At 42.6% G+C, this 25,257-nt stretch overlaps 1 protein-coding gene across 2 annotated transcripts in view; it reads right to left on the bottom strand.

Moving 5' to 3' along the window:
• Positions 1-25,257, bottom strand: part of OCRL (OCRL inositol polyphosphate-5-phosphatase) — a 353,818-nt gene that overhangs the window by 60,812 nt on the left and 267,749 nt on the right. For both annotated transcript variants that reach the window (XM_053699401.1, XM_053699402.1), the window contains exons 16-17: positions 17,429-17,539; positions 1,474-1,639 (exon numbers count right to left, since the gene is read on the bottom strand). In XM_053699401.1, coding sequence (XP_053555376.1) covers positions 1,474-1,639; positions 17,429-17,539 — 277 coding nt within the window. The remainder of the gene's footprint in view (positions 1-1,473; positions 1,640-17,428; positions 17,540-25,257) is intronic.

Below are 25,257 nucleotides of genomic sequence, written 5' to 3'. Positions count from 1 at the left end.
AAGCAGTGTAACTAACACCGGATGCCTGGAGGGGTGTTAGCAGTAAGGAACTGGAAGGAGGCATGGGAAGCTTCCCTTCGACATCCAGAGGCTAACTTTCACCAATATTCTTACTAAGAGGATTACATGGCTACTAAACAATCCATTAAGGAACATTAAAATCCAATCTTCATCAGACCACCACTCTCTGCCTACCTCCTAGTAGACAAGACAAAGAATTACTGGGAGGGATGGGGAAGTGGGAGGGATACTTAATGTTTTGACTGTGGTGCCTTTGTCTCCTCCTGATGGCCATGTGTTAAATTCCCATAGGTAATGAATGAATTTGTGGACTCTCCCTGCCATTAGAAAGAAACAAATATTTAAAACTCTCACTTTGCAAAAACTGTTTTAAACAGGCAGTTTTAGGTTCAAGTTGAATATACAGGTAATATGGGAACGTAACATTTAGAAATAGAGTAGAAGATAAATACATGCTGTTTTGCAATAAAACACAGAATGAAAACCATAATTTTGGAATAAAGGGAAAGTATGCGTACATGTACACAAATGGCAAGAAAAGAAGAAGGCTCACATATAATAAGCAAATCCCATCATACTCACAGATTGAAAGTCACTAAAGCCTGCTGGACCTTTGGGAGCTGTCCAGAAAGCTCTAGCTCCGGTACCACCACCAGAGGATGTCCAAATACCTCTGTAGATCGATACAGAATCCTGTGAGTTTCCCAGTCTCACTGCGAATTAAAAGATTGTGCTGAATAAGTCTGGAATATCTTGAAGAAAATTAAGATAATCCAGATTTATTCAGCACAATCTTTTAATTTGCTCTCATCTCAGAATTTTCGGGGTTTGGAGAACTCCAGTGACACTATCTTCCTGGGCTACAATCTGCTATTTGGAGCGGTGAGACTGGGAAACTCACAGAAGTACGTAATTATCTTCAGAGGTATCCTGTGGTGGTGTTACCAGAGCTAGAGCTTTCTGGACAACTCCCAAAGGTCCAGCAGGCTTTTGTAGCACTTCTCAAGTGCCTTTCAATCTGTGAGTATGATGGGATTTACTTATATGTGATCCGATCGCTGTTAATATTGCACCATTGTGGCGCCTTCTTTTCTTGCCGTTTCTAGATCATCTCGCTCAGCGCCTTATCAAGACTTTAAAAGGAGTGAGCTACCTCTTCCCGGTGCATACTTGACACTCTTGCTGATTGAGACTCAATTTTTGGGACTAATATTTTACAATGTTTATTCATTATTCCATTAATACCCATTTGTTTTGGGTCACTAGTTTTGTATTTTATGTCTAAGCACAGTTGACATAGATCAGTATTGTTTTATCTTAGCATGTGCACCGATTGACACATTTTTATAGTGCAAGGTTAGCTCTTCCAGCATTTTTTTCATATTTTTTGTACATATACACACCCCACACTATTTTGTGTTGTACCTCGTTACGGTACTAAAAATACATTACCTGGCTCCAGGTAACCTTCACAGGGCTCCGCTCGTAGCCAGGGTTTACAGTACTGAGTATCATTGAGTTTAGGGATAAAGGAGAAGTGACACGGAACCTGACCATTGTTTTGGATCTGGAGGGTCTGTTTTTGAAGCTGTCGAAACCGCACTCTATCAAACACAAACTAAAATGAAAAGAAATTTTATTTAATGCGTAACATTATCAAGAACTACATTTCTCTTGTTAAGTGTATCCAGTCCACGGATCATCCATTACTTATATTCTCCTTCCCAACAGGAAGTTGCAAGAGAATCATCAGCCCAGCAGAGCTGCTATATAGCTCCTCCTCTAACTGCCATATCCAGTCATTCTCTTGCAACCCTCAACATAGATGGAGGTCGTGAGAGGAGTGTGGTGTTTTATACTTAATTCTTCAATCAAAAGTTTGTTATTTTTAATTGGCACCGGAGTGTGCTGTTTTTTCTCAGGCAGTATTTGGAAGAAGAATCTGCCTGCGTTTTCTATGATCTTAGCAGAAGTAACTAAGATCCACTGGCTTTTCTCACACATTCTGAGGAGTGGGGTAACTTCAGAAAGGGAATGGCGTGCGGGGTCTCCTGAAACTAAGGTATGTGCAGTAAAATATTTTTCTAAGGAATGGAATTGACTAAGAAAATACTGCTGATACCGAAGTAATGTAAGTAAAACCTTAAATGCAGCGAAAGCGACTGGTATCAGGCTTATTAATGTATGTGCAGTAAAATAATTTTCTAAGAAATGGAATTTGACTAAGAAAATGCTGCTAATACTGAAGTAATGTAGTAAAGCCTTAAATGCAGTAGAAGCGACTGGTATCAGGCTTATCAATAGAGATACATACTCTTTAAAAAAAAAAATATGTTTAAAAAGTTTGCTGGCATGTTTAATCGTTTTTTGAGGTACATTGGTGATAAAACTTATTGGGGCATAATTTTTTCCACATGGCTGACTTATTTTCTGCATAGAAACAGTTAACTAAGGCTTCCCACTGTTGTAAAAATGAGTGGGAGGGGCCTATTTTAGAGCTTTTTTGCGCAGTTAAAATTACAAAATGAATCATCCAGATTCCCTCAGCAGTCCCATGAATACTACAGGACATCTCTAAAGGGCTAAAAAGACTTCCAAAATAGTTTATAGGGAAGGTAATCCACAGCTCAGCTGTGGCAGTTTTGTTGTGTCTGTTAAAAAACGTCTATGTCGTTTTTTTGATCTGTTTATTGCATTAAGGGGTTAATCATCCATTTGCAAGTGGGTGCAATGCTCTGCTGACTTGTTACATACACTGTAAAAATTTTGTTAGTGTAACTGCCTTTTTTCACTGTTATTTCAAATTTTGTCAAAATTTGTTTCTCTTAAAGGCACAGTAACGTTTTTTATATTGCTTGTTAACTTGCTTTAAAGTGTTTTCCAAGCTTGCTAGTCTCATTGCTAGTCTGTACAAACATGTCTGAAACAGAGGATACTTGTTCATTATGTTTAAAAGCCATGGTGGAGCCCCATAGGAGAATGTGTACTAAATGTATTGATTTCACCTTAAACAGTAAAGATCAGTCTTTATCTATAAAAGAATTGTCACCAGAGGGGTCTGTCGAGGTGGAAGTTATGCCGACTAACTCTCCCCACGTGTCAGACCCTTCGCCTCCCGCTCAAGGGACGCACGCTAATATGGCGCCAAGTACATCAGGGACGCCCATAGCGATTACTATGCAGGACATGGCTGCAATCATGAATAATACCCTGTCAGAGGTATTATCCAGATTGCCTGAATTGAGAGGCAAGCGCGATAGCTCTGGGGTTAGACGAGATACAGAGCGCGTAGATGCTGTAGAGCCATGTCTGATACTGCGTCACAATATGCAGAACCTGAGGACGGAGAGCTTCAGTCTGTGGGTGACGTCTCTGATTCGGGGAGACCTGATTCAGAGATTTCTAATTCTAAATTTAAGCTTGAGAACCTCTGTGTATTGCTTGGGGAGGTATTAGCTGCTCTGAATGACTGTGACAATTGCAGTGCCAGAGAAATTGTGTAGGCTGGATAAATACTATGCAGTGCCGGTGAGTACTGATGTTTTTCCAATACCTAAAAGGCTTACAGAAATTATTAGTAAGGAATGGGATAGGCCCGGTGTGTCCTTTTCCCCACCTCCTATATTTAGAAAAATGTTTCCAATAGATGCCACTACACGGGACTTATGGCAGACTGTCCCTAAGGTGGAGGGAGCAGTTTCTACTTTAGCAAAGCGTACCACTATCCCGGTTGAGGACAGTTGTGCTTTTTCAGATCCAATGGATAAAAAATTTGAGGGTTACCTTAAGAAAATGTTTATTCAACAAGGTTTTATTTTACAGCCACTTGCACGCATTGTGCCTGTCACTGCTGCGGCGGCATTCTGGTTTGAGGCCCTGGAAGAGGCCATCCATACAGCTCCGTTGACCGAAATTGTTGACAAGCTTAGAACTCTTAAGCTAGCTAACTCATTTGTTTCTGATGCCATTGTTCATTTGACTAAACTAACGGCTAAGAATTCAGGATTCACCATCCAGGCGCGTAGGGCGCTATGGCTCAAATCCTGGTCAGCTGATGTGACTTCAAAGTCTAAATTACTCAACATTCCTTTCAAGGGGCAGACCTTATTCGGGCCTGGTTTGAAAGAAATTATTGCTGACATTACTGGAGATAAGGGTCATACCCTTCCGCAGGACAGGGCCAAATCAAAGGCCAAACAGTCTAATTTTCGTGCCTTTCGAAATTCCAAGGCAGGTGCAGCATCAACTTCCTCCGCTTCAAGACAAGAGGAACTTTTGCTCAATCTAAGCAGGCCTGGAAACCTAACCAGTCCGAGAACAAAGGCAAGCAGGCCAGAAAGCCTGCTGCTGCCTCTAAGACAGCATGAAGGAACGGCCCCCTATCCGGCGACGGATCTAGTAGGGGGCAGACTTTTTCTCTGCGCCCAGGCATGGGCAAGAGATGTTCAGGATCCCTGGGCGTTGGAGATCATATCTCAGGGATATCTTCTGGACTTCAAGGCTTCCCCTCCACAAGGGAGATTTCATCTTTCAAGGTTATCTGCAAATCAGATAAAGAAAGAGGCATTCCTACGCTGTGTGCAAGACCTCCTAGTAATGGGAGTGATCCATTCAGTTCAGCGGACGGAACAAGGACAGGGTTTTTATTCAAATCTGTTTGTGGTTCCCAAAAAAGAGGGAACCTTCAGACCAATTTTGGATCTAAAGATCTTAAACAAATTCCTCAGAGTTCCAGCTTTCAAAATGGAGACTATTCGGACCATCCTACCCATGATCCAAGAGGGTCAGTACATGACCACAGTGGACTTAAAGGATGCCTACCTTCACATACCGATTCACAAAGATCATCATCGGTTCCTAAGGTTTGCCTTTCTAGACAGGCATTACCAATTTGTAGTTCTTCCCTTCGGGTTGGCTATAGCCCCGAGAATCTTTACGAAGGTTCTGGGCTCACTTCTGGCGGTTCTAAGACCGCGAGGCATAGCAGTGACTCCGTATCTAGACGACATCCTGATACAGGCGTCAAGCCTTCAAATTGCCAAGTCTCATTCAGAGATAGTTCTGACATTTCTGAGATCGCAAGGGTGGAAAGTGAACGAGGAAAAGAGTTCTCTATCCCCACTCACAAGAGTCTCCTTCTTAGGGACTCTTATAGATTCTGTAGAGATGAAAATTTACCTGACGGTGTCCAGGTTATCAAGGCTTCTAAATGCTTGCCGTATTCTTCATTCCATTCCGTGCCCTTTTGTGGCTCTGTGTATGGAGGTGATCGGCTTAATGGTAGCGGCAATGGACATAGTGCCATTTGCGTGCCTACATCTCAGACCGCTGCAATTATGCATGCTAAGTCAGTGGAATGGGGATTACACAGATTTGTCCCCTCTGCTAAATCTGGATCTAGAGACCAGAGATTCTCTTCTCTGGTGGTTGTCTCGGGTCCACCTGTCCAAGGGTATGACCTTTCGCAGGTCAGATTGGAAGATGCCAGCCTTCTAGGTTGGGGTGCAGTCTGGAACTCCCTGAAGGCACAGGGATCGTGGACTCAGGAGGAGAAACTCCTTCCGATAAATATTCTGGAGTTAAGAGCAATATTCAATGCTCTTCTGGCTTGGCCTCAGTTAGCAACACTGAGGTTCATCAGATTTCAGTCGGACAATATCACGACTGTGGCTTACATCAACCATCAAGGGGGAACCAGGAGTTCCCTAGTGATGATAGAAGTCTCAAAAATAATTAGCTGGGCAGAGATTCACTCTTGCCACCTGTCAGCAATCCATATCCCAGGCGTGGAGAACTGGGAGGCGGATTTTCTAAGTCGTCAGACTTTTCACCCGGGGGAGTGGGAAATCCATCCGGAGGTGTTTGCTCAGTTGATTCATTGTTGGGGCAAACCAGAGTTGGATCTCATGGCGTCTCGCCAGAACGCCAAGCTTCCTTGTTACGGATCCAGGTCCAGGGACCCAGAAGCGACGCTGATAGATGCTCTAGCAGCGCCTTGGTTCTTCAACCTGGCTTATGTGGTTCCACCGTTTCCTCTGCTCCCTCGACTGATTGACAAAATCAAACAGGAGAGAGCATCGGTGATTCTAATAGCGCCTACGTGGCCACGCAGGACCTGGTATGCAGACCTAGTGGACATGTCATCCTTTCCACCATGGACTCTGCCTCTAAGACAGGACCTTATAATACAAGGTCCTTTCAATCATCCAAATCTAATTTCTCTGAGACTGACTGCATGGAGATTGAACGCTTGATTCTATCAAAGCGTGGCTTCTCCGAGTCAGTCACTGATACCTTAATACAGGCACGAAAGCCTGTTACCAGGAAAATCTATCACAAGATATGGCGTACATATCTTTACTGGTGTGAATCCAAGAATTACTCATGGAGTAAGGTTAGGATTCCTAGGATATTATCCTTTCTCCAAGAGGGTTGGACAAAGGATTATCAGCTAGTTCCTTAAAGGGACAGATTTCTGCTCTGTCTATTCTTTTGCACAAGCGTCTGGCAGAAGATCCAGACGTCCAGGCTTTTTGTCAGGCTTTGGTTAGAATTAAGCCTGTGTTTAAATCTGTTGCTCCCCCATGGAGCTTAAACTTGGTTCTTAAAGTTCTTCAAGGAGTTCCGTTTGAACCCCTTCATTCCATTGATATTAAGCTTTTATCTTGGAAAGATCTGTTTTGATGGCTATTTCCTCGGCTCGGAGAGTCTCTGAGCTATCTGCCTTACAATGTGATTCTCCTTATCTGATTTTTCATGCAGATGGGGTGGTTTTGCGTACCAAACCTGGGTTTTTACCTGAGGTGGTTTCTAACAAGAATATCAATCAAGAGATTGTTGTTCCATAATTGTGTCCTAATCCTTCTTCAAAGAATTAACGTCTTTTGCATAATCTGGACGTAGTCCGTGCCTTGAAGTTTTACTTACAAGCTACTAAAGATTTTCGTCAAACATCTTTCCTGTTTGTCATTTATTCTGGACAGAAGAGAGGTCAAAAAGCTTCGGCAACCTCTCTTTCCTTTTGGCTTCGGAGTTTTATACGCCTAGCCTATGAGACTGCTGGACAGCAGACCCCTGACAGAATTACAGCTCATTCTACTAGAGCTGTGGCTTCCTCCTGGGCCTTTAAAAATCAGGCCTCTGTTGAACAGATTTGCAAGGCCGCGACTTGGTCTTCGCTTCACACTTTTTAAAAATTTTACAAATTTGATACTTTTGCTTCTTCGGAGGCTGTTTTTGGGAGAAAGGTCCTTCAGGCAGTAGTTCCTTCCGCTTAATCCCTGCCTTGTCCCTCCCATCATCCGTGTACTTTAGCTTTGGTATTGGTATCCCATAAGTAATGGATGATCCGTGGACTGGATACACTTAACAAGAGAAAATATAATTTATGCTTACCTGATAAATTTATTTCTCTTGTAGTGTATCCAGTCCACGGCCCGCCCTGTCATTTTAAGGCAGGTCTAAAATTTTATTAAACTACAGTCACCACTGCACCCTATGGTTTCTCCTTTCTCTGTTTGTTTCGGTCGAATGACTGGATATGGCAGTTAGGGGAGGAGCTATATAGCAGCTCTGCTGGGGTGATCCTCTTGCAACTTCCTGTTGGGAAGGAGAATATCCCATAAGTAATGGATGATCTGTGGACTGGATACACTACAAGAGAAATAAATTTATCAGGTAAGCATAAATTATGTTTTTATTAATAGATTTTCTGAGATTCTCACAATTAAGAATTAAGTGATAGTACTGTGATTAAGTGCTGTGATAGTATGACTTAAATCCCCTGCTTTAATGCCCATCTGGATTCTTAGTCCATTTTATTAAAGTTAATTAAATCTTCCCAGTTTTAAAATGTTTAGAGATATAAATTCTGAAGCTAAATATTGCGACAAAAGTAATGGAATTATAACTCCTAAAACAGATTGTGCAACTGATACTACTGAATGATCTCATATGTGACTCCCTAGTCCTTAACGGGCCCCATTGTACATTTAATCTTTTAATTAGATCTATATCAAAAACATAAATAATGCTTACATGATCATTTTATTTCCATAGTGGGGAGGAGAGTCCACGGCTTCATTCATTACTTTTTGGGAAATAAGAGCCTGGCTACCAGGAGGAGGCAAAGACACCCCAGCCAAAGGCTTAAATACCTCCCCAACTCCCCTCATCCCCCAGTCATTCTGCCGAGGAACAAGGAACAGTAGGAGAAATATCAGGGTATAAATGGTGCCAGAAGGTAAATTAAATTTAGGTCCGCCCACCAGGGTTAGTGGCGGAAGCCGTAGACTCTCCTCCCCACGATGGAAATAAAATGTATTTATGATTTCTATCTAAAGGGGAGGAGAGTCCATGGCTTAATTCAATACTTTTGGGAAACATATACCCAAGCTTTAGAGGACACAGAATGAAATTGGGAGGGTAAAAAGGCAGACCCTAATCTGAGGGCACCATAGCCTGTAAAACCTTTTTCTCCCAAAAACAGCTTCCGCAGAAGCAAAGACATAAAATTTGTAAAACTTTGTAAAAGTGTGTAAGGAGGACCAGGTAGCCGCCTTACAAATTTGCTCCATAGAGGCCTCATTCTTGAAGGCCCAAAACGAAGCCACAGCTCTAGTTGAATGAGCCGTGATCGTCTGAGGAGGTTTATGTCCCGTTGTCTCATAGGCCAAGCAAATCAAGCTCCTTAACCAAAAGGACAAAGTGGTAGAAGAGGCCCTCTGCTCCTTACGCTTCCCAGAATGCACCACAAAAAGAGGTAGACTGTCTGAAATCCTTCGTAGCCTGTAGATAGAACTTTAAGGCCCGAACCACATCCAGATTATAAAGTAACCTCTCCTTAGAAGAAGGGTTAGGACACAAAGAAGGAATAATTATTTCCTGATTGATGTTACGGTTAGACACCACCTTGGGAAGAAAACTCAAACTGGTGCGAAGAACAACCTTATCCGCATGAAAGACCAGATAAGGATACTCGAATTGTAAAGCAGCCAGCTCAGATACTTGATGTGCCATGCAATGTCCAACAGAAAGAAAACCTTCCAGGACAGAATCTTAATGTCAATAGAATGCATAGGCTCAAACAGAACCCTCTGCAATACCTTAAGGACCAAGTTTAAGCTCCATGGGGGAGCAGACTGCCTAAAGACAGGTCTGATTCTAGACAGAGCCTGAACAAAAGATTGAATGTCAAAAAGCTCAGCGAGTCTCCTGTGCAACAAAACTGCTAAAGCCGAAATCTGTCCCTTTAAGGAACTGGTGACAAGACCCTTCACCAAACCTTCCTGGAGAAAAGACAGAATCCTGGATACCTTCACCTTGTGCCAAGGATATCCGTATTTCCCACACCAGGACAAGTAAGTCCTCCACAACTTATGGTAGATGCGACGAGTGACTAGCTTCCTTGCCTGAACTAGAGTGTCAATCACACTGTCGGAAAAACCTCTCTTGGCTAAGACTAAGCGTTCAATCTCCACGCAGTCAGCCTCAGAGAAACGAGATTTTGATGTTGAAAGGGACCCTGTTCCAGCAGATCCCTGCAACAGGGTAAACTCCAAGGTGGAGAGGATGACATCCCCACCAGATCCACAAACCACGTCCTCTGCGGCCACGAAGGAGCAATCAGGATGGCCGAAGCTCACTCCTGCTTGATGCATGCCACTACACAAGGTAGAAGTGGTAACGGTGGAAAAATGTAAGCTAGGCTGAATCCTCAAGGCACCACTAGGGCATCTATCAGCTCTACCTGGGGATCCCTCAACCCGTATCAGGGTAGCTTGCAATTGAGTCTGGATGCCATGAGATCTATCTCCGACGTTCCCCATCTCAGACAAATCTCCGCAAACACTTCGGGGTGAAGAGACCATTCCCCCGGATGGAAGGATTGCCTGCTGAGAAAGTTTGTTGATGTAAGCCACCGAGGTAATGTTGTTGGTCTGGAATCTGATGAAGCCGAACGACCCCAGAGGAGGCCACACCCTCAGAGCATTGTAGATTGCTCTAAGAATATTGATGGGAAGAAGAGATTCCCCCGGGTCCATTTTCCTTGTGTAAACCTGGCACCCAAACAGCTCCCCCCATCCTGCCAGACTCGCGTCAGTGGTCACAATCTCCCAGGACGGTCTCAGGAAGGATGTCCACAGGGACAGATGCTCCGGACGGATCCACCAAGATAGGGAGTTCCTGGTCCGAGCATCCATGGATATCCGCTGTGATAGATCTGAATGATCACCGTTCCACTGTCTCAACATGCACAATTGAAGAGGTCCGAGATGGAACCTTGGCGAAAGGGATGATGTCTATGCTGGAAACCATGAGCCCGGTCATCTCCATACACTGAGCCACTGAAGGGCTTGAGTAAGACTGAAGGGCAAGACATGTGGACGCTATCTTATTGCGTCTATCTGTGAGAAATATTTCATGGACATAGAGTATTATCATGCTAGGAACTCCACCCTGTTGCTGGGAACCAGGGAACTCTTTCCTGAGTTGATCTTCCAACTGTGAGATTGGAGCAATAAAAGAAGAGCCTTTGAATGATCCTCTGCAAGGCTGAACGACGGTGTCTGGACTAGGATGTCGTCCAAATAGGGCGCCACAGCAATGCCTCTGGATCTGGCCACTGCAAGAAGCGCCCCCAGAACCTTCGTGAAGACTCTCGGGGCTGTCGCCAGGCCAAAAGGAAGGCCAAAAAATGGAAGTGTTGGTCCAGAAACGCAAATATTAGGAACTTTAAGTGGTCCCTGTGAATTGGAACATGACGGTAAGCATCCTTCAAGTCTACTGTCGTCATGAACTGCCCCTCTTGAACTAGGGGCAGAATAGATCTGATCATTTCCATTTTGAATGATGGAAGTCAGAAACTTGTTTAAACACTTTAGGTCCAGAATCGGGAGGAACGTGCCCTCCTTCTTTGGAACCAAAAAAAGATTTGAATAATACCCTAGACCCCTTTCTGCTTGGGGTACTGGTACGATAACACCTAGAGAGGAGAGGTCCCTCACACATTCTAGAAAGGCCACTCTCTTTTCCGGTCTTGAAGACAGGTTTGACAGGAGGAATCTGCCCCTGGTCGGATGGGACCTGAATCCTATCCTGTAACCCTGTGCGACAACCTTCAGAACCCAAGGGTCCTGAACGTCCTGCAACCAGGCTTCGGAGAAGAGAGACAATCTGCCCCCTACTTGGTCTGGGGACCGGTCGGGGGGCCGTCCCTTCATGCTGATTTTTTCTCGGCGGGCTTCTTGTTCTGCTTGGACTTGTTCCAAGACTGAGCAGGCTTCCAAGTTCCCTTGGACTGATCTGCTTTCGCAGCGGGTCGCTGGTGCTGGCCTTCTCCGCACGAAAGGGACGAAAAGTAGACCCTTTATGATTAGCCTTTTTATCTTGCGGTTGGAAAGCTCTCTCGCCTCCCGTAATTGTTGATATGATCGAATGACCGAACAGAATCTTCCCTTGAAAAGGCAGGGAACAACAGCCTCGACTTAGAGGTCATGTTCGCAGTCCAAGAATTTAGCCACAGAGCCCTGCGAGCTAAAACAGAGAATCCTAAAACCTTTGTGTTCAGGCGAATAATTTGCATATTGGCGTCACAAATGAAAGACTTGGTGACCTTCAACGCCTTAATCTTATCTTGTATCCCTCTTGACCATATCACACAGGGATTCACACCAATATGTCGCAGCTCTGGCAACCGCGGCTACAGCCGCTGCCGGTTGAAAAACAAACCTTGTGTGTTGAAACATTTTACTTAACATGTTTTCCAACTTTTTATCAATGGACTCTTTAAACGACGAACTATCCTCAAGAGGAATAGTCATCCGCTTTGCAAGCGTAGAGATGGCACCATCCATCTTAGGGACAGTCCCCCAAAACTTGAGCTGGGAGTCCGGAACGGGGAACAGTTTCTTAAAGGAAGAACCTAATCGCTCCCCTTCATTGTTAATAAGATTAGCAATCTTAACAGGAACCGGGAAGGTCTGGGGCACCACCCTGTCCTCGTATACCTTATCAAGCTTAGGAGTTGAAGGTTGCTCCGGAAACTTTGGTTCCAGGACCTCCAGAGTAGCAAGCACTTGCTTCAGCAAAAAGTGCAAATTCTCCAGCCTAAACCTAAAGTCAGGCTCCTCCACAGCCGGAGGATGAGATGACACGGTCTCCGACCAAGAAGGAGCCTCCTCTGAAGAGTCGGAGTGGGCCTCGTTATCGTATAACGCCTCTGATATTTCCATAGGCGTAGACAACCCCTGGGCTGGACCGCCATGATACGCCCTACGCTTGCGATTAACAGAACGTGGTAAGGCATGGATCACTTTCAATACTGCCGTTTGCAGCTGATCTGCGGCCAACAAATCTCTCCCATAGGAGTAATGGTTGGACTCTGGGGCGCTGCATGTGCACTCGGATATGAAAGCAGGGAACGCAACTCATGGGACGGGGAGCCCTCAGAGGTGGACGGTTCAGTAGTACTAGACATCCCCTTAGTTTTAGATGTTGCAACTTTATCAAGGCATGTGGAACATAGTTGAGAAATATTTGGAAAAAGGAGAGGTGCTTGTGTGTACCAGTATGGAACAGGTTAATCGACCTAGGATCCCCAATCCAGGGTACGCACATTTCTGTGGAGTACTCAGACAGTGCTATTAGACACAGGCTGAATATTTTACAGCAACCAGGCTCACTGATCTCCCTGAGGCAGGAAAACTGGAATGCTGGAACTCTGGATCACCAGGAACTCAAATAGGAAATATCCGCAATTCATAGCTCCCAGTGGGAGTGATTGGTAAATGGTAGGCAGGCAAGGCAAGGTTCCAATATAAAATAAAATTTATTAAAATTACAGACAAAAAAAAACAGGAACCATAAGGTAGGATATGCTAGCAGCCCTCAAACAATTGCAATGCGTTTTTCTGCGCTTCAGAACACTGTTTCATCAGGCATGTAGTACAAACTGTTAATGGCCTTTAAATACACAAGCCTTACCAATCAATAGTACAAAAAATGCATACACCTGGGAACCACCCCCTCAGAGGTGAGTTCCCAGCCCCTTAACCCTTCGTTTGCTGTGTATATTTCGTTACTTAATTTACCTTCATATATTAAAAAAAAGCTTTGTAAAAATCTAATATATATATATATATATATATATATATATATATATATATATATACCGTATATATATATATATATATATAAAAATAATATTGATACCTCATGCCTGACCATCCCAGCATACCCTTCTACTACCATCTTCCTAAGATCCACAAGGACAGTATTAAACCTCCAGGAAGACTCATCATTGTGGGCATGAATAGGCTTTTGAAATATATAGATTTATATCTCCAAAAAGATGTTATCCATTTGCACTCTTACATCCGTGACACCACTGATCTCCTCAATAAACTCAACATATAGTTTAAAAGGTACCTATTTATGGCTCACGTGTGATGTTGGAGCCTTGTACTCCAACATCCCACATGACATTGGGGTAAAGGTGATCCAATCTTATTTAAGTGAAGACATATATATGCCATTACCACAGGAGGGCTTTCTAATAACTATAATACAATTCATATTAAAAAAACAACTACTTCCAGTTCCTAGATGAATTTTATCTGCAGGTCAGAGGTACCGCCATGGGCACCAGGTTCGCGCCCAGCTTTGCTAACCTTTATATGGGAGCATTTGAGGAACATTACATTTAAGGTTCCAGCTGGGCGCGTAACCTGGTGTTCTATGGCCGTTACATAGATGACCTGCTCTTCATCTGGGACGGAACAGCACTGGAAGCCGAATTTTTTGTTAAACATTTAAATGATAATGAGATGGGTTGAACATTTACATCCAGTATCCAGTCACATCAAATAGAATTTTTGGATATCTCTTTGCATTGGGGGTCTGGAGGTGAGATTTGTACTTCCACTTTCTTCAAGAAAGTTGATAGCAATAATTTTTTACACTTCACAAGCTATCATTTGAAAAGTTGGAAAACGAATATCCCGTTTAGTCAATTCAACAGAATTAGGAGAAATTGCAGTGCATTACAAACATACGACAAACAATCTCCAATTCTAGTAGATAGATTCTTGGCAATAGGATATCCCCCCCCCCCCTCTTATCAAAAAGAGCCAAGAAAGAGCTAGAGACTTGGATAGAACTACAATACTTAAGGGTAAACCAAGAAATACTATTTTGAACAAAGAATTTGAAAATATTTCACAACCTAGGTTCATAACTAGTATAGTTCAAACCATAGAGCCATTAAAAAACCATTAGCCAAACATTGGCATATTTTACAGAAGGACCCCATCCTTAAAACAGATCTTAGAAGATCAACCTCTCATGACTTTTAGGAGAGCCCCTACCCTGAAACAAAAACTTGCACCAAGCGATATAGTAATGACCAAAAGAGAAGGGGCTAAAAAGTTGACACCCAAAAACCTATCTTCAGGAATTTATAGATGTGGTCATCCGAGATGTTCAATGTGTAAATATATAACACCTAAAACAGTGACTGCATCTGCAAACACCACGGAAGAGGTGTCCAAGATCAAGAGTCGGATCACGTGTAACACATCTTTCGTGTTGTATGCGTTATCATGCAAATGTGGCCTACAATATCTAGGCCGCACTACCCGCAAAGTCCGCACCAGATGGAGTGAACATTTGCGTAACATTGAAAAGAAGTCCCTTCTCCATAGTGTGCCTAGACACTATGTACAGACACACTAAGGAGAACCTTGCAGTTACCATATCACTCCCATTGAACACATTCCATCATCTCATAAATATAACAGGTACACCAAATTAAGACAAAGAGAAACTTTTTGGATATAAAGGTTCAATCTCTTTTTCCAAAAGGTCTTAATGAGGTGATTGATTCCGCTGCATTTAAAGGGACACTAAGCCCAATTGTTTTCTTTCATGATTCAGACAGAGCATGAGATTTTAAACTTTCAAATTTACTCCTATTATCAATTTTTCTTTGTTCTCATGCTATCTTGATTTGAAAAAGCAGTACTGAAAGCATTAGAGCCAGCCCATTTTTCGTTCAGCACCTGGGTAGCACTTGTGGCTAAATGTAGCAAACCAATTAGCAAGCGCTACCTAGGTGCTGAACTAAAAATGGGCCGGCTCTATTACATTTATCACGTTTTTGTGTTGATTGTAGACGGCTATATACTGGATACAGATTGGACTAGGTGTATACTATTAGTGTGTCTACATATACATTTCTGATCTGCATTTAGACTCTAACATTGTTATATAGCCAACACTATGACCATCACTGGCACATATGTGACACATACAATATATTTAAGGAGCTTGTATTAACTTTGACATAATAGAAGCTCTACAATTATAGAGCTGATATCTAGCTTTCTTATAAACACGCCCATAGTTTCAACAAACAACAATACACCACCTCGTAGTCTTTCACATCCCCAGTGACGTTTTCTATTATCCCTCCCTTTCTCCTTATAACCATGTCTTTGGGTACATTTGTTGTCACATGACTTTACGTGTTTTTCAGTTGCACATTGCCAGGTTGTGTTGTTTGAGCAATGAGCTTGTGGTCTATTATATTCCCAGTTATGTTTCTTATTATTCTTACCATTTTTTTCTTACTTAATACCTATCAGTCACATATTATGGAAAACTGACTACATTGCTTCCTCCCACACATTGGCTATTGGCCATTCATACCCAGTGACATCAATCCCCTCCCCTTCACACGCCCACTCTGACGACAACCAGCAGTTCTTATTCATAGATGGAACAAATGATTATATTACTATGGACACTCAGTTGTTATTGATATATACACACGTTAGCCAAATAGACAGGTAAGAGAGTTGTTTATAGATGAGTATCATATGAACTACAATCGTTTTGATAACTATAACATAATCCGATCTTAAGGTGTACGAGCACTGACGATCATCCGTAATACTTGACATATATCATTTATATATTTATACGTTTATTATCATCTGTATGTATATACCTCTTATTTTTATATATATATATATATATATATATATATATATATATATATATATATATTTATATTAGATTGCTATTTACAAAGCTTTTTTTAATATATGGAGGTAAATTAACGAAATACACAGCAAACGATGGGTTAAGTGGCTGGGAACTCACCTCTGAGGGGGTGGTTCCCAGGTGTATGTATTTTTTGTACTATTAATTGGTAAGGCATCCAGCATTCCAGTTTTCCTGTTCCTGCCTCGGGGAGATCAGTGAGCTGGGTTGCTGTAAAATATCCAGCCTGTTGCTAATAGCACTATCTGAGTGCTCCATAGAAATGTGAGTACCCTTGATTGGGGATCCTAGGTCGATTAACCTGTTCCATACTGGTACACACAAGCGCCTCTCCTTTTTCCTCATTTTTCTAGACTCGACGACATTTTGATGTGAGGAAAATGCAGCCTGTTCCAGTTCCATCTTCAACATCTGAGCCATAGATACACCTTCCCACAACCGTTTGGGTCCTCTGCCACAAGTGGGATATATCTATATAGAGACTCATTTCTGTTTCTTGACAGTTTGTTTACACTTTATTGTCCCTAATGTGATAAAGAGATTTCCATCTGCATATCATTTTTATTAGATATGTACTGAGGAATAAATCATACTATCTTTGATTTTATTATATGAGACACTGAACCCAAATTTTTTCTTTCGTGATTCAGATAGAGCATGCAATTTTAAACAACTTTCTAATTTACTCCTATTATCAATTTTTCTTCTTTCTCTTGCTATCTTTATTTGAAAAAGAAGGCATCTAAACTAAGAAGCCAGTCAATTTTTGGTTCAGTACACTGGACAGCACTTTTTTATTGGTGGGTGAATTTATCCACCAATCAGCAAGAACAACCCAGGTTGTTCACCAAAAATGGGCCGGCAACTAAACTTACATTCTTGCTTTTCAAACAAAGATACCGAGAGAATGAAGAAAATGTGATACTAGGAGTAAATTAGATAGTTGCTTAAAATTGCATGCTCTATCTGAATCACGAAAGAAAAAATTTGGGTTCAGTGTCCCTTTAAAAGGATTTACAGAGAAGCAAACTGAAAAAAGGAGTTTTAATTTGAACCTGGTGAACCAATGACACAAAACTTACAATCATAAGCATCATACGCATGTAGCTACTAGTCACCAACCCTGTCTTATTCAAGAGTTATAATGTGTTTTAGCTCCCAAGCAAAACTTTAGCTATGTATTAAACCCTTTTACCGAGTTAAACACATTGTTAATTTTAGCCATCTATTTCCCTTGCTAACCAACATGTTTTTATTATATAGTTTGGATAACATTAACAAAGATTTTAAGCTGTAAAATAGGAGTGATATAATCAGTGTCAGCTTAACTTTGGATACTCACTTCTGTCCTACTCAGTTTTAACGATGGAAGAAAATCATTCTCCATTCTGTCCATCATGCGTACAATATCCTCAAATGCCTTTCTGTACCGGCGCTCATCCACAACCTTTACCTGTTGGGACAGGACGCTAGAATTAAATATGCAGTGTATGCAAAACTTTCAAATTGCAAACTACTCTCTAACCAAACAAGTCAATATTGCAATGCAAATTATTCCAAAAACAAATTATTCTTACCTGATAATTTTCTTTTCTTCTGATGGGAAGAGTCCATAGCTGCATTCATTACTTTTGGGAATTCAGAACCTGGCCACCAGGAGGAAGACACCCCAGCCAAAAGCTTCAAATACCTCCCCCACTCCCCTCATCCCCCAGTCATTCTAACAAGGGAACAAGGAACAGTAGGAGAAATATCAGGGTGAAAAAGGTGCCAGAAGAACATAAATGTACTGCCGCCTCAGACAAAATGCGGGCGGGAGCTGTGGACTCTACCCGTCAGAAGAAAAGAAAATTATCAGGTAAGCATAATTTATGTTTTTCTTCTTAAACGGTTAAAGTCCACAGCTGCATTCATTACTTTTGGGAAAGCAATACCCAAGCTAGAGGACACTAAATGCAAACAAAGGGTGGGTACAAAAAGGCGGCCCCTTCAAAAGGCACCACGGCCTAAAATTACCCGACACCCTTTAAAAAATTTGAAACGACAAGGGAAAAAACGGAAGCCCAGGTAACTGCTCATCAGTTATATAACCTGTAAAGCCGTGCTAGAGACCATTCAGACCCTGCTGAGCACAAAGCCTCCGAGGAGCCAGCCCTGCGGCTCTCGACTCCCACAAAAGAACCCCCGACCAAAAGGCCAAGAACCTCCATCTACCCCCAAGAGGGAGCATAGATAACCTCAAAAGAGATCCAAAGGACCATCTAACACAGGCTCATTAATCAAACTTAGAGCAACTCAAGGTTGCCACAGTACCCTTGCCCAGGGAGACGAACTCCCTAGAAGGACAAGGGCCAGAAAGAAATCCAAACTCTAAGATGACCAGAGGGCCACCCTCATATCCCTGACACGGCACCATACCACATATGGTGTTCCAGAAAACCACGAGTTCTCTATTGCATCATAGTCAAGTCGAAAACCGTCAGGCTAGACAAGCATAGGCAAGCAAACACAAGATAACTGTCCCAGCAGCTAAAAAACAGCTCTCCAACAGAACACAGAGCCACCTGTAAACAAGAACTTGCAATGACCAGCCTCCAGGCAGCAAAGCTGACCCTAAGCCATTGTGGGACTCAACCCACCAAGTAGCGCCGAAAAATCTAGTCAACAGCTCCCGACCAGAAAATACCGGGCTTCAAGGAGCAACCCATCCCAGCAGCAGAAGCCACCAGAGAGAAATGGGCATCAAAAGTCCTTCCATCGAAAGGGAGGACAGACTAAACGGTCAACACTGCCTAGAGCAAACCGATCCCTGACCTTCCCTCCAGGGTAATGGTCCCAGTCCAAAGGTTGGTTAAAGACCAAAGACAAGAGTCCCAGACCTCTGGAAGAAAAGGATGGATCTACAAGATAGCAAAACCCCTGAGTAGAACTCTGACCGCTACTAAAACCGGCATGCTATCCGAGTCATGCCAGGAACTTTGTGCTCTGGTGCAAGAACCCCTACACTGCTGTCTTCCATAAAGAAGGAACCCTTCCCAAGGTAAGAGTGTACTCTGACCCCCAGCATCCGAATACCAGAATCCAGCATATAGCAGGAGCCGTACCAGGGTTCAAACCCACAACGTCCTGCTTCAGGAACGGTGGAGCCAACCACTACTCCACATCTCCCTATTCCAAGATTCTGAGTATGCAAGGAAGGGGAAAAAAAACCTACCAAGCAAGAAAAAAACAAGGACCCAAAGGTCGTCATAGATACTGAGGTAACTCCAAGTAACTCCAAGTCAAGGAGAACACGCAAACACCCATCCCTCACCCTAGGTGAGAAGAAAAGGAACCAAAGCAACGGAAACCACCACCAATAGAGGCGAGACCCTTCGACCAATACTGCCAGCCCAGTTGAAACGACAACTGGAGTCTACAAGGAAGCATCAGATGTCCCAGAAGACCGGTAGGGACCAGTCAGAGAGACCTCAAACTTAAGCCTCAGGAAGATATGTATCTCCCATGAGAGACAGAAACCCCATCCCCCTCAAAGGAACACGCAGGAGAACCAAACCCTAAGAGTAAGCATAACTGTCCATGCCCGTTCCAAGCAAGAGACATGGTCCTAAGCCAGAGTCCTCGAAAAATGGAACTGATCAAAAGATCTAATCTCCTGAGGAACCCAAAAGCTGCCTCCTATAATTCGGAGCACAGCCAAGACAGAGCCTTTCACCATCTAAAGTCCTTAGACTTAAGGTACCTAGCACCAGCCTCAAACCCAAGAGTCTGAAAAGAACTCCTGACTAATTTAAGAAATTGGTACCCAGTACCCCTGGATCGCAAGGTAAACCCTTGTAGATAGGCATAACTACCTGATCCACACGCTGGTGAAGGTAAATGGTCATTTTCCTGACCCCAGAAAGGCGAAAGTCAGTAACCAACCTTGGACCTTCTACCCCCAAGCCCAAAAGCTAGATCTGCAATAAGGTCAAAGGATAGCACCCGAGAGTCGAAGAACATGGTATGACACATGGTAGTTCTTATATGGAGAAGACGACAATCTCCAGAGATCCTTTTAGGCTCAGTCTCCCGAAACCCTGTAACAGGAATAATGATGGGAGCCTCGCAGCTCCACGTACTAGAGCAAACAAAAACTCTGAGCAAAGGGAGGACTTGCCCACACTTCCAGAACAGATGACCCAACCCAAGACGGGAAGGAAAGAGACTTCGCCACGGCAAAAGTAATGCGACTAGGCTACAAGAGTCAACATCGGACAGAAACCGCAAGTGAAGACGCAAAACGCCCACCACCCAGAATACTAGATTCACATCTCCACACTCCAAAGGGACCCTTAGGAACCACTATGACGTCTGGAAAAAAAACAAAACACACCCTTAACCCAAGCAAATGGCTAGAAGGCCAACTTAGTTCAGAGCTTACAACCTTCCTTCCAGAAGCGTTGGATCTATGCACTAGGCCCAATACTTCGTAGTACGATCCGAGCCCAGTCCATATCGATAGGCCAAGTGACTATTTAGAATCCGACAGGATTTAAATCAGCACCACAAGGGCGACATGAACCCAAGTAACAGAAAGCGCTTGACCAGTACCTGCCTGGTACAAGGACACTCCAGAGCTGTCTAAGGTCCAAGAAAAATCGACCCGAAAGTTCGATAATATAAACTTTAAAAACATAACTTCGTTCTATTCAAAAGTGCGCAACTTCCGGGGAAGTGCCCACGGGACCACAAAATCGCAAGTATCGGTTCCAGAGAAAGAATATTCCCAAAAATGGAAATGATATCAGCCGTAAGCTTAATAAAAACAAATCAATCACATCCTACCTGGATCAAAATAAAAGTAAGGCAGCACCAGTGGCTGAACACCCAAGGTGAATGGATACACAAACGGGACCAGCCGAACAGAGGCCCCATTCACCCAATCTCAGGTCTGGAACCGAAACATAAAAGAAAGAAAAAACGGAGACGTCAAGGAGATTAGCTTCATCCCCAAACATCTATCCAGCTTGCCATCCAGTATCTAAGGCCTCGGATCCCTCGGCGCACTAGGACTGGAATACTCTAGCACTGCCAAAACATGTCTTAGTAGGACATGAAGACATGCCAGCCTATAATGGAAGGCAAAACTATCCCTCGCCGGATCAATAAACAACCCTGACCACGAGTTTGGGCCCCTGAAGCCTCATAGGCTAACGCTTTCCCAGGAGGCCGAACTGAATCGGGCGATCCCACGCCCGATGGGCCCTGGTTAACAGAACATGTACAGTATCTTAAAAATATTTCACTTCAGAGCTATAAATGAGCCAGAGCCATGGATATGGCCATACGGAATGGTGCCGCAAACTCTGGAGTAAACAAGCCACCTTCCGGAGAAGGAGTAAAGGCCATAGGGACACGCATAGCAAAGGAAGGTTCTGGGACACGCGCCTCACAAGACATGGAATCCTCGGGGGCAGATGGCTCAACGCACTCTAAGGTCCCTGATTCGGGAGACGAGAGTACTCTAGAACGGCAATCGGAACATAACTGATGGGCATGGATAACCCAGGTCATTTCATATTCATCACAAGATGCATTCTCTGTATCAGACACATACGTGTCTAAAAAAAAAATCAGAATCCTCCATAATCTTGGGATTGCAAAAAAGACAAACTCTAACTGGCACACCTTTTACACCCCCAATGGCTGGGGCACTCACCACCTCCTGTGAACCAGATACCCATCGAGCAGACTCTCTCTGTCGCCACACAGTCAGTATACGGAAGAGGAAAAAACAAAGTAACCGCTCCCTGTCACAAGACAAGGTGCACCGTGCCAGTCACAAAAAAGGGTGCGCAAATCTCAAGAGTTCGTGCCAACTGATGATAAGGCTGTTATGTTCCGAGAAGCCATAAGCTTAAGTATTACTACACATTAGCAGATAGAACCACATAACAAACATGATTAAAGTCCCCCCTGTTCATTAACCCCCTCAGGAGATATTAACCCATGATTCCTATTTTAAGATAAAAGGAGTCCCACGGGGACCCTACCTTCTCTCGTTAACATTACATTCACATGTTGAAATAAAATGAAACGATCTAACCGGAATCAACGCAGTGGAACAGGAACATGGCCCTTCAAGTGTGACAGAAAGTAGCCTCGCTTCTGACATGGACTTGAGTGAATAGAAGCAGGCAGCGAATCTCGTCAATGCTGATTGCCAAGGAGCTGTTAATATGAGTCGGGATGGTTTAGCAGAAAGACTCTTCCCGCATCTCCGACCTCTAACCTTCACCCATGCTCTCACTGAGAGACTGACAGGATTACTTAATACCCCAGTCCCATTTCGAAGCGTACTACCCTCCATAAGAGACTATTTCTCAAACTTCTGACACTTCTCTGCCAACCTCCTGTGACTAAAGGCAAAGAATGACTGGGGGATGAGGGAAGTGGGGGAGGTATTTGAAGCCTTTGGCTGGGGTGTCTTTGCCTCCTCCTGGTGGCCAGGTTCTGAATTCCCAAAAGTAATAAATGCAGCTGTGGACTCTTCCCGTTTAAGAAGAAAAGTAACAATTATCTTTAATATACCTGTATTTACCAAATACACCATTAATTGATATAATAGATTTTAATCTATAAAAATAAACATTCGATTTTGTGTAAATTAAAGGGACATTAAACCCAAAAGAAAATTCTTTCATGATTCAGATATAAAATATAATTTTTCACAACATTCCAATTTACTTCTATTATCTAATTTGCTTCATTCTCTTGATATACTTTTCTGAAAAGCATATTTAGATAGGATCAGTAGCTGCTGATTAGATGCCTTGTGTGATTGGCTCACCCATGTGCATTGCTATTTCTTCAACAAAGGATACCTAAAGAATGAGGCAAATTAGATAAAAGAAGTAAATTGAAATGTTGTTTAAAATTGTATTCTCTATCTGGATCATGAATGAAAAATGTTGTCTTTAATGTCCCTTTAAGTAAAAAACATATACAACATACTATCTGCTAACTTAAATGTACATAAGGCTCCATTTATCATGTATCAAGTTAAGAAGCAGACATCATAAGACTCCTTGGTTCGAGGTGATTGACAGGTCTTCCGAGGAAATAGGGGGCAGCACTGCATGCCACAAACACAGGCAGAACAGGTTCCATAGCTGGGACTCTTGTCCACCCGTCAAATGATAAATGGGGTCCACAGTCTCAGCTGGAAACAGACAGGTTAACTAATAATATATATATATCCAAATAATTTCCAGTTCAGCCCACCAAGAGACAGCAGCCTGGGTGCAAATATAAGTAGCATATGTAACAGAAGCAAATGCACTCTCAGGTCTTCCACAAAATTCTTTAATGGAACGTTTTCGGGGTTCACAACCCCTTCATCAGCATCAAAACATAAGCAAAATGTAAACAATTTATAGTGTTTCCAACAATTCTCACCAAACAAGTGTTACTCCAAAAGTGCGCCAAACATCGGGTGTGGAACGCATCTTGCGTTCCACCGTGGTGATGCCTACCGGAAGTGATGTTGTCTCACTTCCGGTTTCGCGGCATTATAGTGTTAAGCATACAAACAGTGTTGTGTATTTCGTCAACAAGTAATAACCCATACATGATAGTGTATAAGATGTGGTAAGTAAGCAGGTGCTAATGTATGCTTAGGTATATTGAAATTCTCCCTTCGATCGCCGTAACATTATCTCTAATCGGCTGATCAAGTGTCACTGTGTGTACAGATCACCATGGCAACTATAGCCATGGTTATGGTAAACATTCATCAATCGTGTCTTGAACACTGTGGTAAATCGCATATTGCAGCACACTAATATATGTGGTTATAGGTGATAAACATTCTTAATCACATTTATGCATAAAAGAAGCGATAATATATGTACATAGATACGTATAAGTTTAGACTTATATACAGAGAAATGGTAATTCTTGCTGTGTTGGTTATCAGTTAATAGGACAATGTTGAGTGACTGCGAATATTAAGGGAGCTCTTTACTGACTGTACACCCACAGGGTCTATTTTCAACAATATGTGAGTATATTTTCCAGTAGGAATGTAGGAAAATTGGTAATGTGCTATAACTAATTGGGCACAAGATTGTTTCACATTACCAAAGCCGGTTAGTATATCTATACCTCAATTCGTCTGTTTACTTATGACCATGTGCAAATACTAAGCCCAATAGAGATATGCACCTAGTCTAACAGAGAACTCTCAAAGAGACATAGATTTTCAGGCTTATATAGAAATAAATGTGTACTTATATCTATAACCCAGACACAAGATATGATGGATACCCCAATATGCCACACAGAAATGCCTTATTACGTTTTCTAAGACAATGCATAGTGATGTGTGGGAATAGATCTTATTTACATCTAGAATACATTCATCATTATCACATATACATAAAGAGATAGATTAGGCCAGCTTATAAGGGACCAGCTATGAACAGATAGAGACCGTCCATCTTGTTACTCCTTCATATTCTATATATGAAAAGATCGATTAGGCCAACTTATAAGGGACCAAGTATGAACAAGTAGGGATAGTCCATCTTGTTACTCCTTCATATTCTATATATGAAAAGATCGATTAGGCCAACTTATAAGGGACCAAGTATGAACAAGTAGGGATAGTCCATCTTGTTACTCCTTCACACTAAGAGGTAATTTAATGGATTCCCAATGAAAGGTCTAAGGTGCAAAAGTGGGTAATAATACCTCAGGGGCCAGGCTTCCACAACCAAGGTGGGGGATATCACCTCCATCTGGATGTGTCGTAAGCAATGTTTGGCGCACTTTTGGAGTAACACTTGTTTGGTGAGAATTGTTGGAAACACTATAAATTGTTTGAATTTTGCTTATGTTTTGATGCTGATGAAGGGGTTGTGAACCCCGAAAACGTTCCATTAAAGAATTTTGTGGAAGACCTGAGAGTGCATTTGCTTCTGTTACATATATATATATATATATATCCCTTGAAAAACCCAGTCGTCCAATTGTGCGGGACGACTTAGAAATTAGCCCTAGTTTCATGGATGCAGCTTGCCTGGGGAGAGTGGAAAAAAACTACAGTTTCAATATTTAAATTAGAGGAAAATAAGCCAAAATAAATAATGAAAGTTCAGTACAAAGTTGTTTCACTATTTATAATTA

The sequence above is a fragment of the Bombina bombina genome, chromosome 1 (assembly GCF_027579735.1).
Source record: "Bombina bombina isolate aBomBom1 chromosome 1, aBomBom1.pri, whole genome shotgun sequence".
In the NCBI taxonomy this organism is placed as follows: Eukaryota; Metazoa; Chordata; class Amphibia; order Anura; family Bombinatoridae; genus Bombina; species Bombina bombina.
This window is presented reverse-complemented; position numbering and strand designations above follow the sequence as displayed.